The sequence below is a fragment of the Schistocerca serialis genome, chromosome 4, assembly GCF_023864345.2.
Source record: "Schistocerca serialis cubense isolate TAMUIC-IGC-003099 chromosome 4, iqSchSeri2.2, whole genome shotgun sequence".
Taxonomy (NCBI): Eukaryota; Metazoa; Arthropoda; class Insecta; order Orthoptera; family Acrididae; genus Schistocerca; species Schistocerca serialis.
This window is the reverse complement of record NC_064641.1, coordinates 443,764,415-443,792,210: the sequence shown is the minus strand read 5'-3', so window position 1 is coordinate 443,792,210 and position 27,796 is coordinate 443,764,415. Positions and strand designations below refer to the sequence as shown.

Here is a 27,796-nt window from a genome sequence, read left to right as displayed (position 1 = left end):
CTTAGACTACCGGTTTCGGTCCATGATGAACATCTTTAGATCCCGGTGGTGATTTACTGCTTCAATTTACAGAGACTTTAGACTCTGTCATAAGACGCACATGGTATTAGTTTCACAAGCTGCGACATAGAGGCGGATTAAAACAGTGATCCATGAAGCGCCTCGCCTACGACAGAGTCAAAAGGCTCTGTAAAATGAAGCAGAAAGCCAGTAACAAGATCTGAAGATGGTCGTCGCTGGCCGAAACCGGTACTCTGAGGACGGAAACATTTTGATCATTGACGGAAACAGAAGAAATTTCACATTTATTCGGGAGGACGGTGTTTCAAAGAGCCGGCTGGCCGATAAGATTTATGTTTTCCAAGGTTTCCCTACATTGCTGAAGGTTCCTTCGGAGACAACGCAGTCGAATTTCCTTCTTCGTCCTTAGCCAGTCCGATCTTGTGCTCTGTCTCTATCGACCTCGTCGTATACGGCGTATTAAACTCTAGTGTTCTTTCTATTTAGCCGGACGCTGTGACCGAGCGGTTGTAGGCGCTTCTGTCTGGAACCTCACGACCGCTACGGTTGCAGGTTCGAATCCTGTCTCTGGTATGGAAGTGTGTGATGTCCTTAGGTTAGTTAGGTTCAAGTAGTTCTACGTTCTAGGGGATTGATGACCTCAGATGGTAAGTCCAATAGTGCTCAGAGCCACTTGAACCATTTTTGAACCTTCTATTTTTTTGATATTATGCTTCAACAACTTTAACTAGGACAGTGAATGAAAGTTTGATGGTGCATGGGAGTGGGCACTCGAAGGATAGAGAGGCACAAACGACGCTAGCGATTTTTCAACAGATAGGGGCTCTGCTAGCACACCCCCGATTCTTTAGAGAACCGTACTCCTCTGTATAAAATGTCATATCTTCAGAACTATATGTCGTACAATGATACAATTTCGCAGGTACATTTAGTGGTACACATTGATACAGTCGGCAAAATGTGTTTCTAACAGAGTCAGTAGGAAAGTAGTAGTAAATTATCATCTCTAATGCTGCATGCCTGCTGCACCAGCATACCGCAAGCAACTCTTTCTCACATGAGGTGTTCAGTATGCTCTCCGTGGGCATTGATACTTGCATCAACCCGCCGTCGTAGCGAATCTCGGTTGCACTGATGTATCCCAGGAGTATTACGCATAGTTTCGTAGCCTTCCATAATACGGGCAGGGACACTGAATATCGTTTACTGGGGTTGCATACGCAAGGGATTTCAATTGCCCACAAATAAAAGTCCACTGGACGTGGGTCCGGAGAGCGAGGAGGCCAGGCAATCGGTCCATATCTACCTGTCCATCTGTTAACCGAATCTGTTGTTTAGAAACCAACATATTACCACTAAAATCAGGAGGTGTTCCATCGTGCCGGAAGCACATGTTTTGTCACACATGAAGGTACATACGCTAACCGATCATTCTCTACTAAATAAGGAAAATTTTGTTCGTTGATCCTGGGCTGATGAAAGTGAGGACCTACCAAACAGTCACCAACAATGCCGATCCGAACACTGACAGAAAATCTTTGTTGATGACTTGCTTCAACAGTTGCGTGAGGACTGACGGCATCCCATACATGCCGATTGTGAAAATTTACAATCAGATCTCGTTGAAACGACGCCTCATCTGTGAACAGTACAACTGCACTAAAATTAGGGTTGACGTTTTGTTGAGTAAGCCATTCGCAGAAGAGTACCCTTGCAGGAAAATCAGCTCTGATAGATCTGCACACGCTATAAATGAGTGGATGCAACTGGTCCACGTGTAATACAGTCACCTGGCCAAGGTTCAGTGTAGCAGCTACATATTTCGTACTGACCCTAGGGTCGTCGTCAACTGCATGAAGAACTGCCGCTTCCCGTTCGGCGTCCTTGTCCTTCGAGGCCTCCCCGGTCCCGAGTATCAGGTTCAAACGTCGCATGTTCCCTAACTCGACGATCAATGGTTTCAAACGTTTTCCTGTAGGGTTACCTTCGACCTGGAAATCTTTCCCGGTATAAACGTTGAGGGTGAGCGCCACTGCCATCAGCTAATCCATACATCAAATGGGCATCTGGCATCTCTGCATTTGTGTACATTGCCTTTGCAAGAGCCAAGTCTGTAGTAACATAGTAGCCCCGTGTGTTTGCAACGGTCTGCTGATCGCTGGACCATCTGATGTTACCTGTAAACAAGCAATGACGTATGTCGCAGGGCAAGAGGGATGTGTAAAACAAAACACTGGCGGTGCACAGCGTAATCAAAAATCAACAAGAGTGCATGTTCCCCACGTTTCTAACGTTCTGTTCTTGTGTGTTTCCCATGATTAATGAGTTGGAGAAAATGAGTTGTAAAATGGAAGAAACCAATGTTCATATAATCTCTTCGTCTATGTGTCCTGCAGTTTGCGCAGAATATTTTTGTTAGGCCCTCTATACTAATTCATTCCAATAATGATTTATTGATGTTCTCATCATAAAATACAACTTTTATGCGTATTTTGAAGGGTATAATATTACATTTTGGCCAACGGCCTTGCCGCAGTGGTAACACCGGTTCCCGTCAGATCACGGAAGTTAAGGGCTGTCGGGCACTTGAATGGGGGTGCACTCAGCCTTTGTGAGGCAAAATGAGGAGCTACTTGAGAAGTAGCGGCTCCGGTCTCGTAAACTGACATACGGCCGGGAGAGCGGTGTGCTGACCACAAGCCCTTCCGTATCCGCATCCAGTGACGCCTGCGGTCTGAGGATGACACGGCGGCTGGTCGGTACCGTTTTTATAATATTACATTTCTGAGCATTTAAAACAAATTTCCAATGGTTGCATCACACTGAAATCTTCTCAACAAATGACAGGGTGGTTGTGTAAATTTTTCTCAGACGGTTCTTCATTATACAGTTCCTGACCAAAGGTATTCGGTCACCCTTACATAAAGTGGAATTGACCACTACATGATACAAGAGGCGGACACACCTGCATTAAAGGAAGCGAGGCGTAATGCCTTGTTAAGCAGTAACAGTGGAATGGGTTGCTCAGGAAAATGCAGTGACTCTGAACGTGCACTAGTCACTGAATATCACGTGATAAACAAGTCCAAAGGGGACATTTCAAAACTGGTACATCTAACCGAGTAGACTGCTCTGACGGTGAAGGAACAACTACAGCTAAAGCAAGATCAGGAAGACCTCTCATACTACCGGACAGGGACTGTTGAGCACTGATGGAGGTTGGTGGTAAAAAATCGCATAAAGTAAGAGGAAGGAATCACTCTTGTTATAAAGTGCTACTAACAGTCGGGTTACCAAAATTACTGTGTGTGGGGATAATCGTGTGGCAGCTCGTCATAAGTCACACGTTTCAGGATTCAAAGCTAAGGGATGCTTGGTGTAAAGGGTGACGCCACTGGACAGTTGGTGACTGGAAACGAGTGATTTGGAGTGATGAATCGCTTTGTATCCTGTGGCAATCCGTTGGACGTGTTTGGGTCTGGCGAATACATGGAGAACGTTACCTACCATCATGAGTAGCGCCAACAGTGAAATATAGAGGAGGAGCTACTACGATATGATAGAGTTTCTTGTGATTAGTTTTTGGTCCACTTACAGCTCTTAAGAAGACGTTAAATATGGAATGATATGAAAAATTTAACGACATTGTAGACTGAGTACAGTAGAGAGAGAATACGAAGTAGGTATTTGTAGCAGCGTAACAATGCACCCTGTCACAAAACCGCATTTGTGAGGCAAAGGTTTTGGACATTAACATTTCTGAAATGGACTGGTTTGCCCATATCCTCGATCTGAGCCCAGTAAAACACCTTTTGGATGAGTTAGAACATCGTCTTCACTCCATAACGGAATATCCGACGTGATTTCGGCTCTTGAGGAAAAATGGGGTGACATTCGCTCACGTTCATTCACACATAAAAGTGAAGGGTTGACACACTCCTTTTTAGTCTCCACTATTAGTTGTCCGGATAGCTTTGATCAGTTATTTTAGATAAAGGCATCATTTGGAAATAGTGAAAGGTTATAATTGAGGTTGTCTGCCAAGTCATCAATAGAAACCGGCGGATTAATGTCGCTATCGGAGCACAAAAATGCGAATATTCTCGCGTGGCAAAAGTTTTGAGAAAGGTACAATGAGGCAGAATCAGAGTCTTTTTAATAAACAGGAACAGATTCGCATGTTTTGTGCTCCGACAAGAGGATTTTCCCGTGGTTCTCTTCTTTTTTCATGCTGCAGCGGGGCCTTCTACTCATATTAAAAGAAATGTATTGGTCAGTAAAATTTAGTTCGTTACTTATGTGAAACTGAAATAATGCGAAATTAATTTTACACCTAATACAGGATTTTACGTGCAGAACAATTTTTCATGTGCTTCAGTGCTAAAACATTGGGTTTCCAGATGATAACGGAGGCACTTTGCAGTATATTTCTCCTTGCTACGTCACTTTATAAACAGCGTTTTTGGTGCAAGTAAAGTAACATCGAAACTCTGTATCTTATAAACGGGTAAAGATATGAAGAAAATTTTCAAGATTGTTTCGGATCAGGATCTCAGGATTACATAGTTAAAATTACAGCAATTTTCTATGTATAGCCGTCTGGAATTCCGCGGCTGGGATTTGGTTCCCAAAAAATAAGTTTTTGGGGCGTTTCTCGATAACGGATAAATATTTTTGGAAACGGGGAAGTGGCTCTTCTAAATAAATGCCTAGACAATATATTGTTAAAATCTGAGCAATTTTCTGCGGTTATTTATTATTTAAATTTCGCCTCATACTGGATTTTAAGTGTAAAAGTAGGGTAACTTTGATTGGCTATATTTTGGAAACGGTTAAAGATATCAAGAAAATTTTCAAAATTTTTCGAGACTGGGATCTTAGGAATAAGAAGTAAAAATTTCAGCCTTATGCTGTGCATAGCCGTCTCGGAATCCTCGGCTGCGTTTTGGTCCACTGGTGACGGCGAAAATGTAGTAAAAAACAGTTTTTTTGAGTTTTCCAAGGAACCTCCCACGAAATAATGGTGCCTCTATAAGTCGTTAAGCCCATACCAGGCTACATCAAATGCAAGAAGAACCAACCGATTTGCTCTACTTGCCTAAGGAGGAGAAAGTGTGTAAAATTCGTACTTTCACTCCGTACTGTAGGAAACTAATACTAAGTCCGCAGCTCGTGGTCGTGCGGTAGCGTTCTCGCTTCCCACGCCCGGGTTTCCGGGTTCGATTCCCGGCGGGGTCAGGGATTTTCTCTGCCTCATGATGACTGGGTATTTTGTGCTGTCCTTAGGTTAGTTAGGTTTAAGCAGTTCTAAGTTCTAGGGGACTGATGACCATAGATGTTAAGTCCCATAGTGCTCAGAGCCATTTGAACCATTTGAAACTAATACTAAGACGATGCTTCTGTAAGGCATATAAATGGTCCCTAGCCAGAGCGATATCGAAAACACTTAGCCCTATCTTTTTACCACCGACAGAACTCGCGGTATGAGCACCGAAAAACACGTTTTTATGCGTGGCGTTTTGGAATATACTAGATACGCATGTTTTTGCATGCATACCGACGAACAACACGGGTGCCAACACACTTTCTTGTGGCTGAATAATATGTGGGAGAAAAGTTGTGCAATTAGTTGGTGTCATTACGACATAATTTAAGCAGCAGTTACATAAAGAGTGTTTCACAATTCATGTTACACATTTCTAGAGGTTGAGAGGGGATCAGGTTTTACATAGAAACCCATGTCCACAAACGGTTCGTTTCCTGTTATGGTAGGCTACTCACGTTCATGAATGGTGTGATGACCCGACGTCACGTGATGACCTCTGTTTCCATCTGCCTTGTTTTCATGCTTCCTGGCGATGCGTCCTTTGACATTACGGTGAGTAGTACTGCAGTAAATGGATGACTGAGTTCACGTTCGCAGACTACACCGATATGTTGTTAATTTACGAAAGGGAAGCTCAAAGTCTGTACCACGAGTACTTTCCTAATCACGTGATTCCAAAAATGGTTGCGGGAAAGTGGGAAATTCACAAGCCATAGAGCAAACCTGGTGCCCCACGGAGGTGGTGCAATGTCGTACTGGAGGTGCTTCGTCTAGTTGAAAATAACTCATCGACGAGTACTCGAGTCATTGCATGTGATCTGCATGTATCTCACTCGTCTGTCTGGCGTGTTCTGCACGAACAGCAACTCCACCTGCATCACCCTCAGAAGGTACACGCAATGCTCCGTCGGATTTTGTGCAGCGTGTTAATTTCTTAGGGCCTACTTGATTTTTACACCGTTGTATGGATTTTCCTCAGTTTACAAGACGAATTTTGTTCATCGACGTAGCGCATTTCATCAGGGAAGGTGTTTTGAACCCTCGAAGTAGCCACATCTGGAATCAACAAAACCCCAAAGGCACGTATAGGCAAAAATTTCAGCATACCTTCGGCATCATTGTCTGGGCAGGTATCTGCTGTGATCGTGTTGAAACGTCCCCTTTTGAACAATTACAAATGACTGTGCTTAAACTGACACACAATATTTTGTTAGCGCAACGCAATCTGACTTTCAATAATCCCTACAAAAGAATGGGCCCTGACTAACAGTAAACTATACCTTTCACAAATCACTTACCTCACAAAAATCTTCGCTACTCAAGCTACTGCAATACAGCGAGCGCCACTACTGCCAGCTAAATAAAAGATTCAAACTACTGAAGGCACTAACTACTGATAGGGATAGTTAGCAAATGAAAGATATTAATAGAGAACAAACAATGTATTTACCTTGATATCATCATATATAAATATAGCAGTTCATGACAAATTTCAAAACTCCGCCATCTCTCTCCCCACATCCACCACTGCTGGCGGCTCACCTCCAACTGCGCAACGCTACGCGCTGTTCACAGCCAGCTGCCTAACACTACAATGGCGAGTATTACAACAATGCAAAGCAGCCACAGACTGCACACAGCACAGCCAGTGATTTTGATACAGAGGTGGTGTTACCAATAAGAAAACCTAAACAGCCTACTTACATAGCCCCCATGATCCCCACAAAAAATTTTACAAATTGTTTTGGTCAGTGGCCAATAATGATTTGATAATATTTTTTTATAATTACAATAACAAAGAAATCAAATCCACACACTTATTGATACAATGTTGGTCAAAAGCTAAAATTTTGTCACAGTTCATAAAGACAGTCCTGATCATTCATCATAATAGTAATTACAGTTTTTTTTCACAAAGTCTCATTAGTAAAAGAAATTACACACAGAAGTAGTGGATTTCCATGCACTCTTGAAGAAGTAGTGTTGTCCTTCCAACGGAAAGACAGCAGAGCAAACCCACAGCAGGGTCAGTCGAAGTTTTGAAGAATATTGGTAGGTAGGTCATCACAGAGCAGACCACTGTAGTCCTGGTAGAGATTACGGTATTGGTGGGCCACCTGAGGTGCAGACCCACTGCAGTCCTTGTAGAAATAATGGTATTTGTGGGCCATCAAAGATGCAGACTCACTGTAGTCCTTGTACAGATGGCTAGCAGCCATCCGTTGCGACTGTGCAGGTGCACAATCACCATTGAAGAGTTTTGCCGATAATATAGAAAGTCCATAAACCACCACTTGTGCACTCACAAAGTTTTTGGAATTGTCCTTAGAACCAGCAATGCTGTTATCCAGTCCTTTGCTGAATTATTAACACACGTGCAAACACTAACAGTCCCTACTTCTCAAATATTGTCCATATACTATGACCAACAGAAACGTGTGCAGTGAAATGTAACTTACAAGTTAATAATGTGATGAACTGGTGTCAATTACAATTTTATAACATAAGAATACAATTACAAAGGTACAAAATACATCATTAAAGAACATAACGATACAGATAACATTTGTAGTACAGGCTTTACAAAAGAATCGAAATAACATATACATCAGTGTTACAGGAATTATGACATGAGTACATACATAAAAGATCAGAATAATTATTGAAACATCGACTTCACACATGAGCATTAAAACAGAACAGAATTAATAATGTCTAACATCTTTACAAAGTAAATAACATATTATTAATGCAAATTATATTTGAGGATAACAGTATTCCTCATCATAGTTCATGTAGCTGAGTATTAGAAAAATTCTACAACATAAGTCTTATCAGATAAACATATAAATACAGGAAAAACATAAATACGCAAGGGTACACAAACACATAGAGGGATGACACAAGAGGAAAGGGCAGGGTTTGTTTTACTGCAGTATTTTGCATGGAGATCTCCCTTTGTTCATCATTATTCCCAAAAGGTCCTATCTATACCTGCTTTCTGTACTTTTTTCGTATAGCCTCTCAGTGCATTTCCTCAAATTCATCACAATTCGTTCTCTCATTTAGCCTACCCCATCTTAAGCTAACTTAAATCTACTGAGCTCAGATGCTAAACTAAGGAACGAGGCAATGCAGCAGCACAAAACAATTAACACAAACATCAATGACAAAAAATTTAAATAGGCAAAGCAATTGCAATATTACAACTAATATAAGGCACTGTGCAGCAAACAAGAAAAATAAATCCGTAGTAAAACTGGCTTAACAGCATAATACAAAGTCAAATTCCGTAACATTATGCCTGCCAATCAGCAGCAGCAAATGATATAACTAGTACCTAAACATGACAAAGCTCAAGCAGAAAAAATAGTACACTAAAGACAACAATGCAGACAAGGGAAATGTATATTCACATCTTAATGTCTATGTAATTAAAGTGGTCCACCACAAGAAGTTATTCTACCAAAAAAATTACCAAGTAGTTGGAAAGCAAATTCCGTATGCAATTCCTGTGAAGGGAAATGTCTTTTTATGCTCCTTCGTTTTGTTTTTGAATAGATCATAAAATTGTTTACTAGATCTGTAGGCATAAAATAACTATATTAGTACATCCATTAAATTTTATTTTAACCAAAGCTGCTGTGCAGCTAGAAACTAGATATTAAAGAAAATGAGCAAATATGTACAAAGGAAGGCATGAAACATCATTAATTAGCCATATGGCATTTCATAAGGCAGTACAGAAATTCTCTCAATTCTCGAGAAAGACGCTTGTCAAAATCAGGCGTGCAGATGTAAGTATCTTTCCAAGTAATGAGCGTGTCGTATTTGCGGTGCTTTCTACAAAGGAATGTCAATAGCGAGGATATTGGCCTTTTTTTTTCCACCTAATGGCTTTCTTTTGTCAGACGTCTACCTCTCAGCTGGGCGCCCAAAACGCATTACGCCAAGGTCACTTACCTTTCTTGCTGAAATATTTACGACGGCAGTTTCCGCCACAGTGACAGTCTCATATAAAAATATTTCACAGGTCAAGAATTTGCATTACAAATCTGTAGAAACAAAATACTATGAATATAACAGTGTGCAAAAAATTTTCGCCTGCATTGTGATACATTCACGCATTTACACACATTTCATAACTCTTAAAGTACGATTCTTGGTTTCCAACATCCTTTTTCACAAGTCAGAGTCCCTAACCACTATTCATTATTCCTTACCTTAATACACATATACATATTCGTCGTCGTAAAAATAACATCAAAACACCTCAGTCAAATCTCAAAAACGTTGTAGCTTTATGCAATAATTTCAAAACCTAAAGAAAATTCTCTGCTCATTTAAATAGTGTCACCTACCTCAAACGTACTTTAAAAATCATGATCTCATACCAAATACATCATTCAAAGCTCTCATAGTATCACAATGGGTCCGAAAAAATATGAACAGTTCACACAGTACAGACAAAATACAATTTCATAAGTGTGAAGTAATCCAACTCCGTAATTGCATAAACATCTGTCACTGACGTAGTAAAAAGAATGTTTGTTTCTCTGTCAAATAATCAGATAGCTGTGTAATTCTGTATTAGAGAAATATGGTACCGAAGTGTAAAGTTGTATAAGCAAATACCATATTAGCTAGGGCTCCTTGTGCTTGCCAAACACATGGTACACAAAGTAAGTGTGTACCCCCCTGAGGATTAATGTAATTATACCCTCAGGTGTTACAGATTACAGCAATGGAATGAAATGTATCACGGAAAACCTTTGTATCATTGTACTACAAATATCTTTAAAAATAAATACTTTTAAGTACAAAATCAATCACTCAAATACGTGTCCTGTAGCGCTAAATGTGCGTCTTGTTGCAACATAATCTCTGTGGAAGTGTCGTAGTTATCGTCCTCCGAAAGCTAAGTTCTGCAGAAGTCAATGTACTTACCTCATGATAAACAAAAGTGAAATGCTTTGTGTATAGATATCTTAGCTAATACGCTTATTGCCATGATGTAGAAAGTACTGTGCTGTGACGTATTGTTGTGCTATGGAAAAGGCAGTCTCATTGTAGCTATACCACAAAAGTTACTACTAAAACCTGTTTTACTTTCCAGAAGAATTCAGAAAAGCTGTGCAGATATAAAACAGAAACACCGCAAAAGCAACATTGTAAATTGTCACTCATTAGTAGCGTCGTGATATAATTGCGTAGCTGTCAAAGAAACCAAATGCTAATGCTAAATCATCTTTAATCCCACAGAAAGTACTTCAAATAAAGAATGTCTTTTCAAGTAAACCAAAATGTTACATGAAAATCTCATTAGCAGTACTGGTAAATGTTCTAAGTATGTGAGCCTTATAGTCGTTATGTAATCGTGCAACTAACAAGCAAGAATGTACACACACAATAACAATGTGTCGTCTGTTCGCAATAACAATGCATTCGTAATTTCTGTTTAAAAATGTTCCCTAGGTTCTAGACTGGATATTTAACTTCAAACATTGTTGCATGGTAACAAATTCTTAAGTCTGACAAAGTATACTAGAAATGTGAAGTGAAAAGTTTTATGGCAATGACTAAGTTAAACAGCAGATTATCATTCAATAAACGGTTTTACATGTGAAATGTGGTGTAAACCTTTACTCTTCCTAGTACACAGACTTTCAACTGAAAAACAATTGTCATGTTTTATACGTCGGTAAGGAATGCTAAAATTTTTCTCAAGGTTAGCGTCTATGTTATTTTTCTCTGAGCCAGCCGGCGCACGCGGCTGCCTGTGGTGTGAGTCATTGTCTGTTCCTTTGTTGGCGCGCGTCGTTATTGGGATTTGGAGACCTAACTTCTACAAATTCACCTTGCCCAGAGGGCCCAGCCCTGTTTAAATCCCGCCAGTTCTGATGAAATTCAGGTCTGTCGTTATGATTATATCGTCTGTCGTCATGTCGGTAGTTCCTGTAGTTTCTTTCTTGTCGGTTAAGTGGTGGAGAATTTCTCCTTGAATTATCACTGCATGGTGGACTGTTGCGTCTGAAGTTATTCTGTCTCCCGTGACAATAATAGTTCTGATTGCCAAATTGTCTGTTTCTATGATTGTCTCTGTGATAGTCATTACCGCGGAGAGGTGATCTTTCCCTGTAATTATTACTACTCTGCCAACGGTTGTCATATGGGTGGTGTCTGTTTCGGTCACGATTTACGTTGAAAGAATAGCCTTGTCGTATATTATTTCTGTCATCGCGGAATTGTGACGGATATGATCTGTAATCGTTGTGCTCCTGTTTTCGCGTTCCCCGATTGTCAATGTCACTTTCTAGTTCTTGTAACAGTCCCTGAAAAGCTTCAATGTCGTCTTTGCAACGCCCTGCCAAAATAATATGTCGTAAATGTTCAGGCAATTTGATTAAGCAAATGCGGATGAGTTCTGAGGGGCTGTATGGGTTTGACAGGTACTGATTCTTGTGCAACATGTCTTCAAAATATTTCACAAGACTGGAGAATTACGATTGTTCGAAATGTTTCATCATTATGATGCCATGTTTTACTCGGTCTTGTGTAGCTTGAGACCAATATGCTGAGAGGAAGGCATGGTAAAATTCTCCTTCACTGTGACAATCGTGAATGACGGATCGCATTCTTACAGCTGGTTCATTCTCTAAATAGCCACACCTGTGCTCCAATGACCAGTTGGGAGGAAAACAATGAGAGAATTGATGGAGCCACGCTTGTGGATGAATGTCGTTGCCGGAATTCTTAAATGTTTTGAATTTACGTGTAGTAATGAACAGCTTATAGTCAAAATCATCATGTCGGCGAGTCGCATATCGGTCATTGTTAGGTCGTGTCGGCCGTTCCATCTCAAAATTCGATGCACATTGCCAATTTCTTTCATGACTTCCGAAATGCCCTGTGTTATTATTTTGCGGCTTTTCCGTATTTCTAAGTCCCTCTTCCTGTGTTGGAGCGCGAGTGTCCTCTGAAATTTGTAATTTTTGTATTACTTGTGCCAACTGATCTTGTACTTCCCGGATTTCTCTTTTGTACTGTGTATTGATTTGATTTTGATTTTGTTTGAATTTTCTAATTTCTACATACTCTTCAGTGTCAGTGAAGGCTACAGGTGTTGTGTTATTCAGATCATCATCTACCTTTGTAGATAAATTAGTGAACTAATCTGAAAGTTCGGCTACTTTACCCGATAGTGAAATTATTTCCTCTGTATGTTTTTCTGAAACAAGTTTCAGAGTATCTACTGTGTCCTTTAAGTTTTCCTGAGTTTTTGCAAGTTGCGTAACCAAATCGGTAGATGCAACTGAGTCAATTTTAGCTTGCAAGGTGTCGTGATTTTCATGAACAATGGTTTGCAGTTCTTTTATGGCTGCTTCGTGATTCTGTAATACATTTTCATGCCGCATAAAAATGGGTTGAAAATGCTCACAAATTTGTGTTTTTACGTCATTACAGACTTTTTGACATTTCGATTCAATGTTATGTAACTCACTAGTTAAATCTTCACGTGTTTGTTCAAGTGTGGTGTCTAACTTTTGAAGATTTTGTCCCATTGCGTCTAACTGTTGCTGTGTTTGTCTCTGGTGTTGTTCCATTGTGTCTAACTTTTGAAGATTTTGTTCCACTGTGTCTAACTTTTGCTGTGTTTGTCTCTGATTTTGTTCCATTGTGTCTAACTTTTCAAGCTTTTGTCCCATTTGTTGCATTAATTGTAATAACAATGCACTGGTGTCTGAAACATGTTCCTCAGTGCTTTTCGGCAGTGAATTTGCACCGGCAACATTCACATTTTGACAAGCGGAAAATATGTCTTGACTCATTTGAGAAAACGGTGAGGACGCAAAACCTGAATCTACAGTATTTGCAAAATTGTGTCCTGTCATTTCGGATTCCTGAGGCGAGCTGTTGCCGACCGATCGATCGATAATGCTTCCCTCTTCACTAATTGTTTCACTGTCCACGCCATTGTTTGCCGCCCGCTCCATTTCCCTATGCACAATTACCAAATTACTACTTTGAACATCAGTTAATTCATTACTCGGTGGCGCTAACACACTGCTTTCATTTTCACTGTCATTTCTCAGTTTACTTTGGAGCCTAGTATTACGTTTTTCACACGCCATTATTGTCACAATATTTCACACGACAACAAAGAAAAACACAATTTGAAGATCAAAAATAAGAGAACACATTAACATAGCACTGAAAATAATATCTAGTTAATTGCAGCTGCGAAATACTTGGTGCAAATCTACATGCATGCCACAACTGTTTTACTGTACAACAATGAAAGTCTGCAACTACAAAGGAGATTTTCTCTACAATTACGCGCTAGCAATAAATAAAATCTACACTAATTACACAAACTACAACAAAAAATCAGAAGATTCCAGTGAGGTATCCTCGGCTAAGGGTCGACATATGAAACGTCCCCTTTTGAACAATTACAAATGACTGTGCTTAAACTGACACACAATATTTTGTTAGCGCAACGCAATCTGACTTTCAATAATCCCTACAAATGAATGGGCCCTGACTAACAGTAAACTATACCTTTCGCAAATCACTTACCTCACAAAAATCTTCGCTACTCAAGCTACTGCAATACAGCGAGCGCCACTACTGCCAGCTAAATAAAAGATTCAAACTACTGAAGGCACTAACTACTGATAGGGATAGTTAGCAAATGAAAGATATTAATAGAGAACAAACAATGTATTTACCTTGATATCATCATATATAAATATAGCAGTTCATGACAAATTTCAAAACTCCGCCATCTCTCTCCCCACATCCACCACTGCTGGCGGCTCACCTCCAACTGCGCAACGCTACTCGCTGTTCACAGCCAGCTGCCTAACACTACAATGGCGAGTATTACAACAATGCAAAGCAACCACAGACTGCACACAGCACAGCCAGTGATTTTCATACAGAGGTGGCGTTATCAATAAGAAAACCTGAACAGCCTACTTACAGTGTGATTGCATCATACATCCTTCCTCTCCATCTAATGGGTGCCAGGTAACTTATCTTCCTGCAACTTGTGGCGCGGATTTTAGGAGATGTGCCATTGAACACGCGGCACGAGTTGTGATTCCAGCATGATGACGAGCACTACATTTTGCTGTTGACACCCGAAACCATCGGAATGTTCTGAATGGGGACAGGTGGGTCAATCAAGGTGGACCCGCATGACTGGCCACCAAGATCCCCAGATTTAACCTCTTTGGACCTTTTTTTGTAGGGCTACATGAAGAGTCTTGTTTACGAGACCCATGTGCAGTCGGAGGAAGATTAATTGTACAGATCATGGCTGCAGGAGCAGTGATTAACCATTCAGTATGCATGTTGGACGGACTTTATACAAACTTATTGGCAGATACACTGTGTGCACCGATCTCGTTGGTGGTCATATTGAACAGCTGTTGTAATATCACAGTAAACAGGAGTGAAATCTGCATTGCTTGTTTTTGATGTAACATGGAAAAGAACTGTTTTCGGTCATGGGTTCCCATGTAAAGGTTGATCTACTAAGTCCCCTCTATAACCTCTAGAATAGCGTAACACGCATTGTGAAACACCTTGTATAAAATACCAATAGGGAGTTAGTCAATCAGGTCGTGACTATGACGGCGGACGGTGTCGTTGGAAGCTCGAGGCAGCATTTCTATTTAATGACTCGAGTACACCGAGAGAATTTTATCCAGTGTTAGTGACCGTTAGACAGGTGAGACGTTAAACGGCGCCCGCTCGCTCTGAGGCGTTTCACAGACAATTGAGCACAGCCGGGAGTCGTGTAGCAGACGTCGAGAATTCCGACGCCGGTGACGCAGTCGACGTGTGCGCGTCACGGGCGGCTCGTTTGTGCAGCGGGCCGGCGCCGTTACTCGCGCGGACGGCTGTTCAATTTGGCGCCGGCCCCACTGGCTCTCGCAGTCTTCATCAGGCGTTACGAGCGCCGCGCCACGTCTCTCCACTTTACCCTTGGCGCCGCGTCTAAGAATAAAACACGTCAACATAATTACGCGGGCAGGCGCGACAAGAGGAGTCAGCGCACGCGCACTGGCGCCGCTGGCAGACAGTTGCCGATCGCCGCGGGCCGTGGCGGTGCCGGCCGCCTTGTCTGCCGGCGGCGGCGTCGGCGTCGCCATCGGAACGCGTCACCACGCTGCGCGGACTCTGCTCGGCCGAGCGCGAGGGCCTCTAGGCGTCCGTGGGTACTCCAGCAGCGCCACTCATCTCCCTCGCTTCTGATGAGCCGCCTCTCAGCGGGGCAATTAGGCAACAGAATCAACAAACTGGCGAATTGTTTTTCTACTGCACGTATCCGACACCTGCGTCGCCAAGACAGCTGGTATGTTTGTAATAAATAAGACTGCCGACGTTCCAATGGTTGCAGCGGCTTTACTCAGCTCTCATCCGCTTCTGATGAATCACCTCTCAGTGATATTTACGTAGCAGATTCAGCAAAGTAACAACACATTTTTTTCGTCTGTCGTACGAACCAGACTGCTCCATAGGACAGACAGTTTCAAGTCTCGGAGCGAAATAAATAACGTTCTGGCTGTTGCATTATACATCGTCAAAAAATCAAGCGAGTTCACAATCTAATCTGGTAAACATGAAGCAGTCATATACCTACATTTTGGCAAAAAGGTGCGTTTTGGATATGTTGAAGTGAGAGGACGAATTAAACATATATCGACCTGCATTTTCGGCTTAGTTGATAGGCCATTGACAAGTGCTGGCGCATTTAGTGCTAATTATACGAGGTGTTAGCTAATACAGACCTTCGTTGTTATCAGAGGACCTATCGCGGTAATTAATTGAGGAGACGGATGTAGTAGAGAATGTGGCAAGGCAAAATGCTGTTAGCCTCAGAGTGATCATTTCTGCCAGATACGTGGCAGTAATTGATCAGTGTGATCAGTTAATTACTTTGGTTTAGTGAACATTTAAGTTAACGTTGAAATTTACTGCCATGTATTAAATGCTGGTGTTGATACTCATTTTTATGTGGGTGGGCATTGCTTAAAAGACCTGGTGGAGGAGCGGACTCTGCCATTCCCATTGTTCTACGAAGGTGCCAGAACAGCTTCAATCACTTGCTGTTCTCCACGTTTGATGAGTGAGTGATTTTCTGCATTGACTTGGATTATTATGAGCTAGGTCTAGAACTGGTACAGGAGTGAAACAGAATCAGTAAATTGGGCATATTTGTAATTGCAATATATGCAAGTTAATGACGATTTTTCTATGGTTTGTATCTGTGAGTGCCACTGACGAATGGTGATGGTGTCAGGTTACTACTACTTTCTAGAAAAACTTGTTAAGATACTGGATTAAATGTTTTGGAGAACGCTGAAAGGATATGAGAGTCAAGGGCAGCCTGTAGAATGGGCGATATAATGGGTTAAGTGCTCTGTAGAACGATGTAAGGATATGAAAATCACTGGCAGCGTATATAATCGGCCATATCAGCGGAACGGATCTCCTGTAGCCGTCTTCTACTAGTAGTAGCTACCAATGCACAGAGATTAGGTAATTCGGCGTGTGAGTTCTGTCGGAGGAATTTGAAGCGAGATAACTAAGGGGAAGTTGATTTTTGTGTCGAGTAAACAAAGGTGACGATCAAGATGGAGGACGCCTTGTTCGACAAACACCACCAGTTTGGAGACGCCAACAGTGAGAACGTTTCGACGGCAGGGAACGGCACGTGGGCGTACCTCCGGCACGACGTGATGCAGACGCGCGCCGTCCAGGCCGTGTTCGGGGTGGTCTACTGCGTCATCTTCGCGCTGGGCACGCCGGGGAACTTGCTGGTGTGCTACACGGTGTACCGCAACCGCGCCATGCGCACCGTCACCAACCTGTACATCTGCGCGCTGGCGCTCGCCGACGTGCTGCTGTGCGGGCTCTGCCTGCCCTTCACGCCGCTCTACACCTTCCTGGGCGGCTGGGTGTTCGGCGGCGCGCTCTGCCACGCCGTCGCCTTCTCGCAGTGCTTCAGCGTCTACGTGACGGCGCTGACGCTGACCGCGATCGCCGTCGACCGCTTCTACGTGATCGTGCACCCGTTCCGGCCGCGCATGCCGCCGTCGCACTGCCTCGCGGTGGAGGGCGGCGTGGTGGTGTTCTCGGTGCTGGCGACGCTGCCGTACGGCGTGTACATGGCCACCGGCGAGGTGGAGGGCGTCAGCGTGTGCAACGAGGCGTGGCCGTCGGAGGCGGGCCGGCGCGCCTTCCTGCTGGCCACGTTCTGCCTGCAGTTCGTGCTGCCGCTGTCGGTGATCGCCTGCTGCTACGGCCTCATCGCGCTATGCCTGGCCCGCCAGAGCCGCGCGCGGCCCGGCGCCAAGAGCTCGCGCCGCGAGGCGACTGAGCGCGAGCGCAAGCGCCGCACCAACCGGCTGCTCGTCGCCATGGTGCTGGTGTTCGCCGCCTGCTGGCTGCCGCTGAACGCCGTCAACATGGTCGCCGACCTGGACGAGGGCGCAGAGCACTGGCGCTACTTCACGCTGTGCTTCTTCCTGGCGCACGCGCTCGCCATGAGCTCGGTCTGCTACAACCCGCTGCTGTACGCCTGGCTCAACGACAACTTCCGCAAGGAGCTGAAGCAGCTGGTGCCGTGCTGCCGCCGGCGCGTGGCCGCCGCCTCCTGCGGCACGACGTCGACGGCTGGCCAGTCGGCGCAGACGCTGCTGCAGACGTCCGCCTGCCCCGGCCAACACCTGCCGGACGTCGTTGCCGCAGATGCCGAGGCGCCCGCTCCGGCGCCCGCTGCGGTCTACACCGTCGCCGACGACCAAGTCCACCTCTCTGGTATCAGCTCCGGCGGCACCGAAGAAGTCTCCTGCACTTAGGTGAGAAACCTTAATTTCCGTGCTGCCTCTGGGCAAATATCTGTTTACTTATAATATCGATCATAAAATCCACCACAGCTGTAAAAATTATTTATTTCTAAAAAGAAAAGCACCGCCTGGTTTCACTTCGTGTGTCCCATCTTCACGTGCGCATTAAAATGTGAGTACACAAACGATACATAACTTAAGTTAAAATAGATTACAATACTTCAAACTAGTGCATGCCTGGTACATGATGTCCTGTGATGTAACGTACCAGGGACACATTTTCACAAATTTCAGTTCTACTTACACTACTGGCCATTAAAATTGCTACACCATGAAGATGACGTGCTACAGACGCGAAATTTAAGCGACAGGAAGAAGATGCTGTGATATGCAAATTCAGAGTATTCACACAAGTTGGCGCCGGTGGCAACACCTACAAAGAGCTGACATGAGGAAAGTTTCCAGCCGATTTCTCATACACAAACAGCAGTTGATCGGCGTCGCCTGGTGAAACGTTGTTGTGATGCCTCGTGTAAGGAGGAGAAATGCGTACCATCACGTATATGACTTTGATAAAGGTCGGATTGTAGCCTATGAGATTGCGGTTTATCGTATCGCGACATTGCTGCTCGCGTTGCTCGAGATCCAATGACTGTTAGCAGAGTATGGAGTCGGTGGGTTCAGGAGGCTAATACGGAACCCAGTGCTGGATTCCAACGGCCTCGTATCACTAGCAGTCGAGACGACAGGCATCTTACCTGCATGGCTGTAACGGATCGTGAAGCCACGTCTCGATCCCTGAGTCAACAGATGAGGACGTTTACATGAACGGTTCGACGACGTTTGCAGCAGCATGGACTATCAGCTCGGAGACCATGGCTGCGGTTACCCTTGACGCTGCATCACAGACAAGAGCGCCTGTGATGGTGTATTCAACGACGAACCTGGGTGCACGAATGGCAAAACGTCATTTTTTCGGATGAATCCAGGTTCTGTTTACAGCATCGTGATGGTCGCATCCGTGTTTGGCGACATCACGGTGAACGCACATTGGTAGCGTGTATTAGTCATCGCTATACTTGCGTATCACCTGCCGTGATGGTATGGGGTGCCATTGGTTATACGTCTCGGTCACCTCTTGTTCGCATTGACGGCACTTTGAACAGTGGACGTTACATTTCAGATGTGTTACGACCCGTTGCTCTACCCTTCATTCGATCCCTGCGAAACCCTACATTTCAGCAGGATAATGCACGACTGCATGTTGCAGGTCTTGAACGGGCCTTTCTGGATACAGAAAATGTTCGACTGCTGCCCTGGCCAGCACATTCTCCAGATCTCTCAGCAATTGAAAACGTCTGGCCAGTGGTGGTCGAGCAACTGGCTCGTCACAATACGTCAGTCACTACTCTTGATGAACTGTGGTATCGTGTTGAAGCTGTACCTATACCTATACACTCCATCCAAGCTCTATTTGACTCAATGTCCAGGCGTATCAAGGCCGTTATTACGACCAGAGGTGGTTGTTATGGGTAGTGATTTCTCAGGATTTATGCACCCAAATTGCGTGAAAATGTAATCACATGTCAGTTCTAGTATAATATATTTGTCCAATGAATACCCGTTTATCATCCGCATTTCTTATTGGTGTAGTAATTTTAATGGCCACTAGTGTATATAACATTTGTGGACTCACATTTTAACGTACAGTTTGTCCCAAAACCGGGTAGTGCTTTTCTTTTTAGAAATAAATAATTTCTACAACTGTAGCGGATTATGTCATTGACAATGAATGACAGCTGTGGATGTCGCGTGAAGAGAAACGCGAGTACTGATAATGTTAACGTATTGGCTGTTCGCAACGGTAGTGGAAACTTCAGTCGACACCCTGCATTGCTGGTGCGTACAGTCTACGGACTGAGAGCGGTAACAACAGAAAAATCATCGTAATTTCTGTTTGTAAATAAAAGCCGTCTTTTCTCGCTACATAATCTTTTATTGTCTTGTGACAGCCAGAGCGACAGCACCAGCAGCAGCGAGTACTGTTTGTATAAAGCGTTTATTTTGCATTTTGTTTACGACCTTCCACTAAGGAAGGGATTCTATTTGTGTTTGTCTGCTCTGCATAGTAACTAACAGTTCTTGATAAAACTTTACGTAGTTTTCGTGTTAGATTTCTTAGTGTTTTCTTGATCGTTTAGAACAGAAAGCGCCCTAAAACCGTCTTTTGTTTGTTTCGCGGCCGTTAGCCACTAGTCACCTGAATCAGCAGTTGTCTCGTGACAGCCAGAGCGACAGCACCAGCAGCAGCGAGTACTGTTTGTATAAAGCGTTTTTGTACTTATTTGCTGCGCTTAGCTTTTAAATAGTTTTTCTGGGAAAACCTAGCGTAGTTTTCGCGTCTCGTATTTTGTGAGTGTTTCTTGATTATCAGAGTAGCTCATCAGAAGATTATCTTGGGAATTTGTCACCTTATAGAGTAGGGTAAACATAGTCATGTGTAGGGACTGTGGTTGTTGTGAGCGGACGCAAGGAGAATTGGCCACTCTTCGGGGGCAGGTGGAGGCTTTGTCTGTTAGGCTCATCGAGCTCGAGGCGCAGGCGTCGGCTCGTAGTGGCGTTGGGGCAACTGTGGTGAGACCTATGCCTACTTCGGTGGTCTTGGAATCACATGGAACCCCTGATGTCGCTGCGTCTTCCGGCAGTGAGCATCTTACCGGTCAGCCATCACTCCAGGGTGAATGGCGGACAGTGGTGGGCTCGCGCGTGCCTGGCCGAAAGGCGAAGGTGGGATCTGGCCGCGTGGCAGCTGCCTTACCCCTTTCCAACAGGTACGGGGTGCTTCCTAGTGGTGATGACATCGTTTCCGAGCCACCACAGGGTGCCTCGCCTGTTGGGCCAGTGGCCGATTCTCCGGCAAGGTCCCGACAGTCACAGAGGGCGGGCCTATTAGTTATAGGGAGCTCCAACGTTAGGCGGGTTATGGAGCCCCTCAGGAAAATAGCGGGTAGGTCGGGGAAGAATGCCAGTGTGCACTCGGTGTGCTTGCCGGGGGGTCTCGTCCGTAATGTGGAGGAGGCCCTTCCGGCAGCTATTGAACGCACTGGGTGTGACCGGCTGCAGATAGTAGCACATGTCGGAACGAATGACGCCTGCCGCTTGGGTTCTGAGGCCATCCTTGGTTCCTTCCGGCGGCTGGCTGATTTGGTGAAGACAACCAGCATCGCACGCGGAGTGCAAGCTGAGCTTAATATCTGCAGCATAGTGCCCAGAGTCGATCGCGGTCCTCTGGTTTGGAGCCGTGTGGAGGGTCTAAACCAGAGGCTCAGACGACTCTGCGACTATAATGGTTGCAAATTCATCGACCTCCGTTATTGGGTGGAGAACTGTAGGGCCCCCCTAGACAGGTCAGGCGTGCACTACACACCGGAAGCAGCTACTAGGGTAGCAGAGTACGTGTGGCGTGCACACGGGGGTTTTTTAGGTTAGAGGGACCCCCCCTTGGGCGAAACGATAAAATACCTGACGGCTTACCAGAGAGGGCATTATCATCGTTGATAAAGAATGTCCGTCCTCGGAGACCAAAAACAGGAAAAGTTAACGTAATATTGGTAAACTGCAGGAGTATCCAGGGCAAGGTTCCTGAATTAGTATCTCTTATTGAAGGAAATAGTGCGCATATAGTATTAGGAACGGAAAGTTGGTTAAAACCGGAAGTGAACAGTAACGAAATCCTAGACACAGAATGGAATATATACCGCAAGGATAGGATAAACGCCAATGGTGGAGGAGTATTTATAGCAGTAAAGAATTCAATAATATCCAGTGAAGTTATTAGCGAATGCGAATGTGAAATAATCTGGGTTAAGTTAAGTATCAAAGGTGGGTCAGATATGATAGTCGGATGCTTCTATAGACCACCTGCATCAGCAACCGTAGTAGTTGAGCGCCTCAGAGAGAACCTGCAGAACGTCGTGAAGAAGTTTCGTGATCATACTATTGTAATAGGGGGAGACTTCAATCTACCAGGTATAGAATGGGATAGTCACACAATCAGAACTGGAGCCAGGGACAGAGACTCTTGTGACATTATCCTGACTGCCTTGTCCGAGAATTACTTCGAGCAGATAGTTAGAGAACCAACTCGTGAAGCTAACGTTTTAGAACTCATAGCAACAAATAGACCGGAACTTTTCGACTCCGTGAATGTAGAAGAGGGTATCAGTGATCATAAGTCAGTGGTTGCATCAATGACTACAAGTGTAATAAGAAATGCCAAGAAAGGAAGGAAAATATATTTGCTTAACAAGAGTGATAGGGCACAAATCGCAGAATATCTGAGTGACCACCATCAAACGTTCATTTCTGAGGAAGAGGATGTGGAACAAAAATGGAAAAAAATTCAGAAACATCGTCCAGTACGCCTTAGATAAGTTCGTACCGACTAAGGTCCAAAGCGAGGGGAAAGATCCACCGTGGTATAACAATCATGTACGAAAGGTACTACGGAAACAAAGAAAGCTTCATCATAGGTTTAAGAGTAGTCGAATCATAGCTGATAAGGAAAAGCTGAACGAAGCGAAAAAGAGCGTAAAGAGAGCAATGAGAGAAGCATTCAACGAATTCGAACATAAAACATTGGCAAACAATCTAAACAAGAACCCTAAAAAGTTTTGGTCATATGTAAAATCGGTAAGCGGATCTAAATCCCCTATTCAGTCACTCGTTGACCACGATGGAACCGAAACAGAGGACGACCGAAGAAAGGCAGAAATACTGAATTCAGTGTTCCGAAACTGTTTCACTGCGGAAAATCGTAACACGGTCCCTGACTTCAGCCGTCGCACGGACGCCAAAATGGAAAATATTGAAATAAACGATATCGGAATTGAAAAACAACTGCTATCACTTAGTAGCGGAAAAGCATCCGGACCAGACGAGATACCCTTAAGATTCTACAGTGATTATGCTAAAGAACTTGCCCCCTTTCTATCAGCAATTTATCGTAGATCGCTGGAAGAACGTAAAGTACCTAGCGACTGGAAGAAAGCGCAGGTCGTTCCCATTTTCAAGAAGGGTCATAAATCAGATGCGAATAATTATAGGCCTATTTCGCTTACGTCAATCTGTTGTAGAATAATGGAACATGTTTTGTGTTCTCGTATTATGACGTTCTTAGATAATACAAATCTCCTTCATCATAACCAACATGGATTCCGCAAACAGAGATCATGTGAAACTCAGCTCGCCCTATTTGCCCAAGAAATTCACAGTGCCGTAGACACTGGCGAGCAGATTGATGCCGTATTCCTGGACTTCAGGAAGGCATTTGATACGGTTCCGCACTTACGTTTAGTGAAAAAAATACGAGCTTACGGAATATCGGACCAGGTTTGTGATTGGATTCAGGATTTCCTAGAAGAAAGAACACAACATGTCATTCTTAACGGTTCAAAATCTGCAGATGTAGAGGTAATTTCGGGAGTACCGCAGGGAAGCGTGATAGGACCTTTATTGTTTACAATATACATAAATGACTTAGTTGACAACATCGGTAGCTCCGTGAGGCTATTTGCAGATGACACGGTTGTCTACAAGAAAGTAGCAACATCAGAAGACTCGTACGTACTCCAGGAGGACCTGCAGAGGATTAATGCATGGTGCGACAGCTGGCAGCTTTCCCTAAACGTAGATAAATGTAATATAATGCGCATACATAGGGGCAGAAATCCATTCCAGTACGATTATGCCATAGGTGGTAAATCATTGGAAGCGGTAACGACCGTAAAATACTTAGGAGTTACTATCCGGAGCGATCTGAAGTGGAATGATCACATAAAACAAATAGTGGGAAAAGCAGGCGCCAGGTTGAGATTCATAGGAAGAATTCTAAGAAAATGTGACTCATCGACGAAAGAAGTAGCTTACAAAACGCTTGTTCGTCCGATTCTTGAGTATTGCTCATCAGTATGGGACCCTTACCAGGTTGGATTAATAGAAGAGATAGACATGATCCAGCGAAAAGCAGCGCGATTCGTCATGGGGACATTTAGTCAGCGCGAGAGCGTTACGGAGATGCTGAACAAGCTCCAGTGGCGGACACTTCAAGAAAGGCGTTACGCAATACGGAGAGGTTTATTATCGAAATTACGAGAGAGCACATTCCGGGAAGAGATGGGCAACATATTACTACCGCCCACATATATCTCGCGTAATGATCACAACGAAAAGATCCGAGAAATTAGAGCAAATACGGAGACTTACAAGCAGTCGTTCTTCCCACGCACAATTCGTGAATGGAACAGGGAAGGGGGGATCAGATAGTGGTACAGTAAGTACCCTCCGCCACACACCGTAAGGTGGCTCGCGGAGTATAGATGTAGATGTAGATGTAGATATTTCTTCCAGATGCGTTTCGCCTTTTACTTTAAGGCATCTTCAGCGGAATGTAGGATGGTAGAATTTTATTTTGATACGCGATATTTGTATATTATAAAACAGTTCACGCCTTGCTCTTTTCATAAATCAGTGATTACTTCGAGTTTTCCGCGTCTTTGGTTGGCATGTGCGTTTCCCCTCATCTGTTCACATGCTGGAGGTCGCACTGTAACTTCACTTTGGAAATATAACCTTTCTTCTTCACAATCTTCATATTCTTTGCGCCAATTACTGTTGGAGCACTGGTATTCTTCTGTCATTAGTTGTAATTATTTCACCGAAAACTACGATCTACGAAAAGTGACAGAAGACTAATAGTCGTTTAAACGCATTAGTCCACAATGATCCGGGCCAGTGCACTCTAGAACTGGCAAAGGTCACGAAATTTGATCATTGAACCATCTTGTTACATTTATGTGCATTGGGAAGGTTAAAAATCAAGGTCTATGGGTCCACATGCTCTAAACCAAAATCACAAAAATCAGCTGAGGGCTATATGTGCATTTCTGCTTGCTCGTCATCAATAAGCTCATTAACAACATCAATTGATGACGAGAAATGGCGTCTTTATGGTAACATAAGGAAAGGAAAGAAATGGTTGAACCCAAAAGTCAACAGCCCGTAGTACAAGACTTGCGAGCGTCCACGAAACATAATGTGATGCGGTGGTGGTGGCGGTTGTTGGGATGTTTAAGGGGGACTAAACTAATGTGATGCATCTGGTAGAATAGTGACAGCGCGGTGATCTACGAATTGTTTTCCCGAAATGCAATCATCACTTATGACGTTTATTGTCAACGACTGAGACGTCTTGCAGGCGCGGTCCAAGAACAGTGACCATGAAGAGTGCGTGATGTGACGCTAATCCACGATAACGCCTCCTCGCAGTGTGCTAGACCGACAAAAAATACTATGCAAGAGTTAGGTTGGGAAGTTTTTCCGCACCCACCTTATTCACCTGATTTTACGTCCTCAAATTTTCATCTCTTCCGATCTCTGTTGAAAAACATTCAAGGAACTTCCTTCAAGGACGAAAATGCGCTACGAACGTGGATCGACGAGTGCTTCGCCTCAAACCCCGTGATTTCCTCAGTCGCGGAATACGATTTACATAAAAGATCTGATTGATGGTATTGACAACGGCATTAGACTATTTGCGATTATGCTGTAGTCTACAGGAAAGTAGTACCACACGAATGTTGTGAACAAATCAATGAGGATTTACAGAAAATAAATGCGTGGTGTAATGACTGGCAGTTATCTCTCAATATTAGTAAGAGTAACCTACTGCGTATAACAAGGCGAAAATCCCCATTAATGAACGAGTACAAAATAAATGCCTAGTCATTGGAAGCGGTAACATCTGTCAAGTATCTGGGTGTGAGACTTCGAAATGACCTCAAATCGAATGATCAGATTACATAAGTAACGGGCAAGGCGAAGTCTAGATTGAGGTTTATTGGTAGAATCCTGTAGCGATGCAGTCCTCCAACAAAGGAAATTGCTTACAATATGTTAGTTCGTCCAGTCTTGTTGTTCGTATGTATGGGACCCGACCAGTTGGATCTCATTTAAGAGATTGAGCAGATCCAAAGAAGAATAGCAAGATTGGTGACTGGTACATTTAGCCATCGCGAGAGCGTTACAAATCTCATAGAAAGTTTGAAGTGGGATACACTTGCAGATAGACGGGGCGCTAAACGGAAGGGGCTGCTCACTAGATTCCGAATTCCGATTTTCGCCGAGGATGTAAAGCATATATTATTACCACTAAATTTCAATCGCTCAATGATCACCACTCAAAATAAGGGTAATTAGAGCTCGTACTGACGCGTTCAGACAGTCGTTTTTCCCTCGTGCGATCCGCGAATGGAACACGGGGGGGGGGGGGGGGGGGGGGTGGAATATGACTTTGGTGCGAATTGTGCCCTCCGCCACACACCGCTTGGTAGCTACTGGAGTATATATATGTAGATGTAGAAAAGTTACCGTAGCTTTAGCAGACTGTTACAAGTAGCGAAGGAGAATATATTATCGATGACGCAAGTCTCTGTTTTGTATATCTGTTATGTTTATTGAACTTGTGGGGAAAATGCTACAAACGTACGGGCCGTCCTAAATAAAAAACGGCATCACAAAATCACCAAAAGCTACTGTGGGAAGTGGGCATCCTGGAGCGTATGAGATTACTGAATAAGGACAATAGGGTAATTTTCATAAGCTGACCAATGCGACAGATTTATTGAGAAAAATTTCCACTGTGGCGCCGTGGAGTCCACCAACGGACTGAGGGGAATGTTCCCAAGGCAGGGATGGGAAGCCACGTCTGCATGGGTCGAGGGCTGGCTGCTAAGACAGACCGATGTCTGTACCTGCTCTGGCCAGTCCGCCCTGCGCCCCACGTGACTGTCTGGAGCCCTCTGATAGGTTACTTAAGCGTACTTTAGAAGCGGAACTCCGTCAGCTACGCTTTACCGATGCGTCACCCCATCATTATTACTGACTGTGTAGTAAGTGTCCACGTGAACAAGGAGTGGGTTGGCGGTGGCATCCGGTAGTATCCAGTACCTTATTAGTCCAAGTCCGGTCACCGCTCTTCACTAAACGCATTTACTCCGTACAGAGAACGCAAACTGAAAAAGTAAAAAATTTTGATTGAAAAAATGAAGCTTCTCCCATTATTCTGCTTGTCCACCATTCATACTATTGTAATGTGAATTTATTGACCAACAAACTGTCAACCGACCATCTTCAGGTCAGAAATACCATAACATGAAGATTCATCGCAGTGAAGTACGTCATTATTATGCTGCAATTGATGATAATTGGTTTCTTGAAGACAAGAATCCTTCCTTTTAACGTGATATAATGATAGTCCTCACTTGCAGATAGTCTGTTGACCCAAAATGGTTGCCGGCCGTTGAGGCCGAGTGGTTCTAGGCGCTTCAGTCCGGAACCGCGCTGCTGCTACGGTCGCAGGTTCGAATCTTGCCTCGGGCATGGATGTGTGTGATGTCCTTCGGTTAGTTGGGTTTAAGTAGTTCTAAGTCTAGGTGACTGATGACCTCAGATGTTAAGTCCCACAGTGCTCAGAGCCATTTGAACCATTTTGAACCCAAAATGGTTGTCAATAAACAGATATGCATTA

The 27,796-nt window shown here is 43.9% G+C and overlaps 1 protein-coding gene across 1 annotated transcript in view; it reads left to right on the top strand.

Annotated features, from left to right (window-relative positions):
• The first annotated feature begins 15,502 nt into the window (after window positions 1–15,502).
• Window positions 15,503–27,796, top strand: part of LOC126475067 (prolactin-releasing peptide receptor-like) — a 432,661-nt gene continuing 420,367 nt past the window's right edge. Inside the window, exon 1 of the mRNA XM_050102628.1 lies at window positions 15,503–18,222. Coding sequence (XP_049958585.1) covers window positions 16,996–18,222 — 1,227 coding nt within the window. The 5' untranslated portion in view covers window positions 15,503–16,995. The remainder of the gene's footprint in view (window positions 18,223–27,796) is intronic.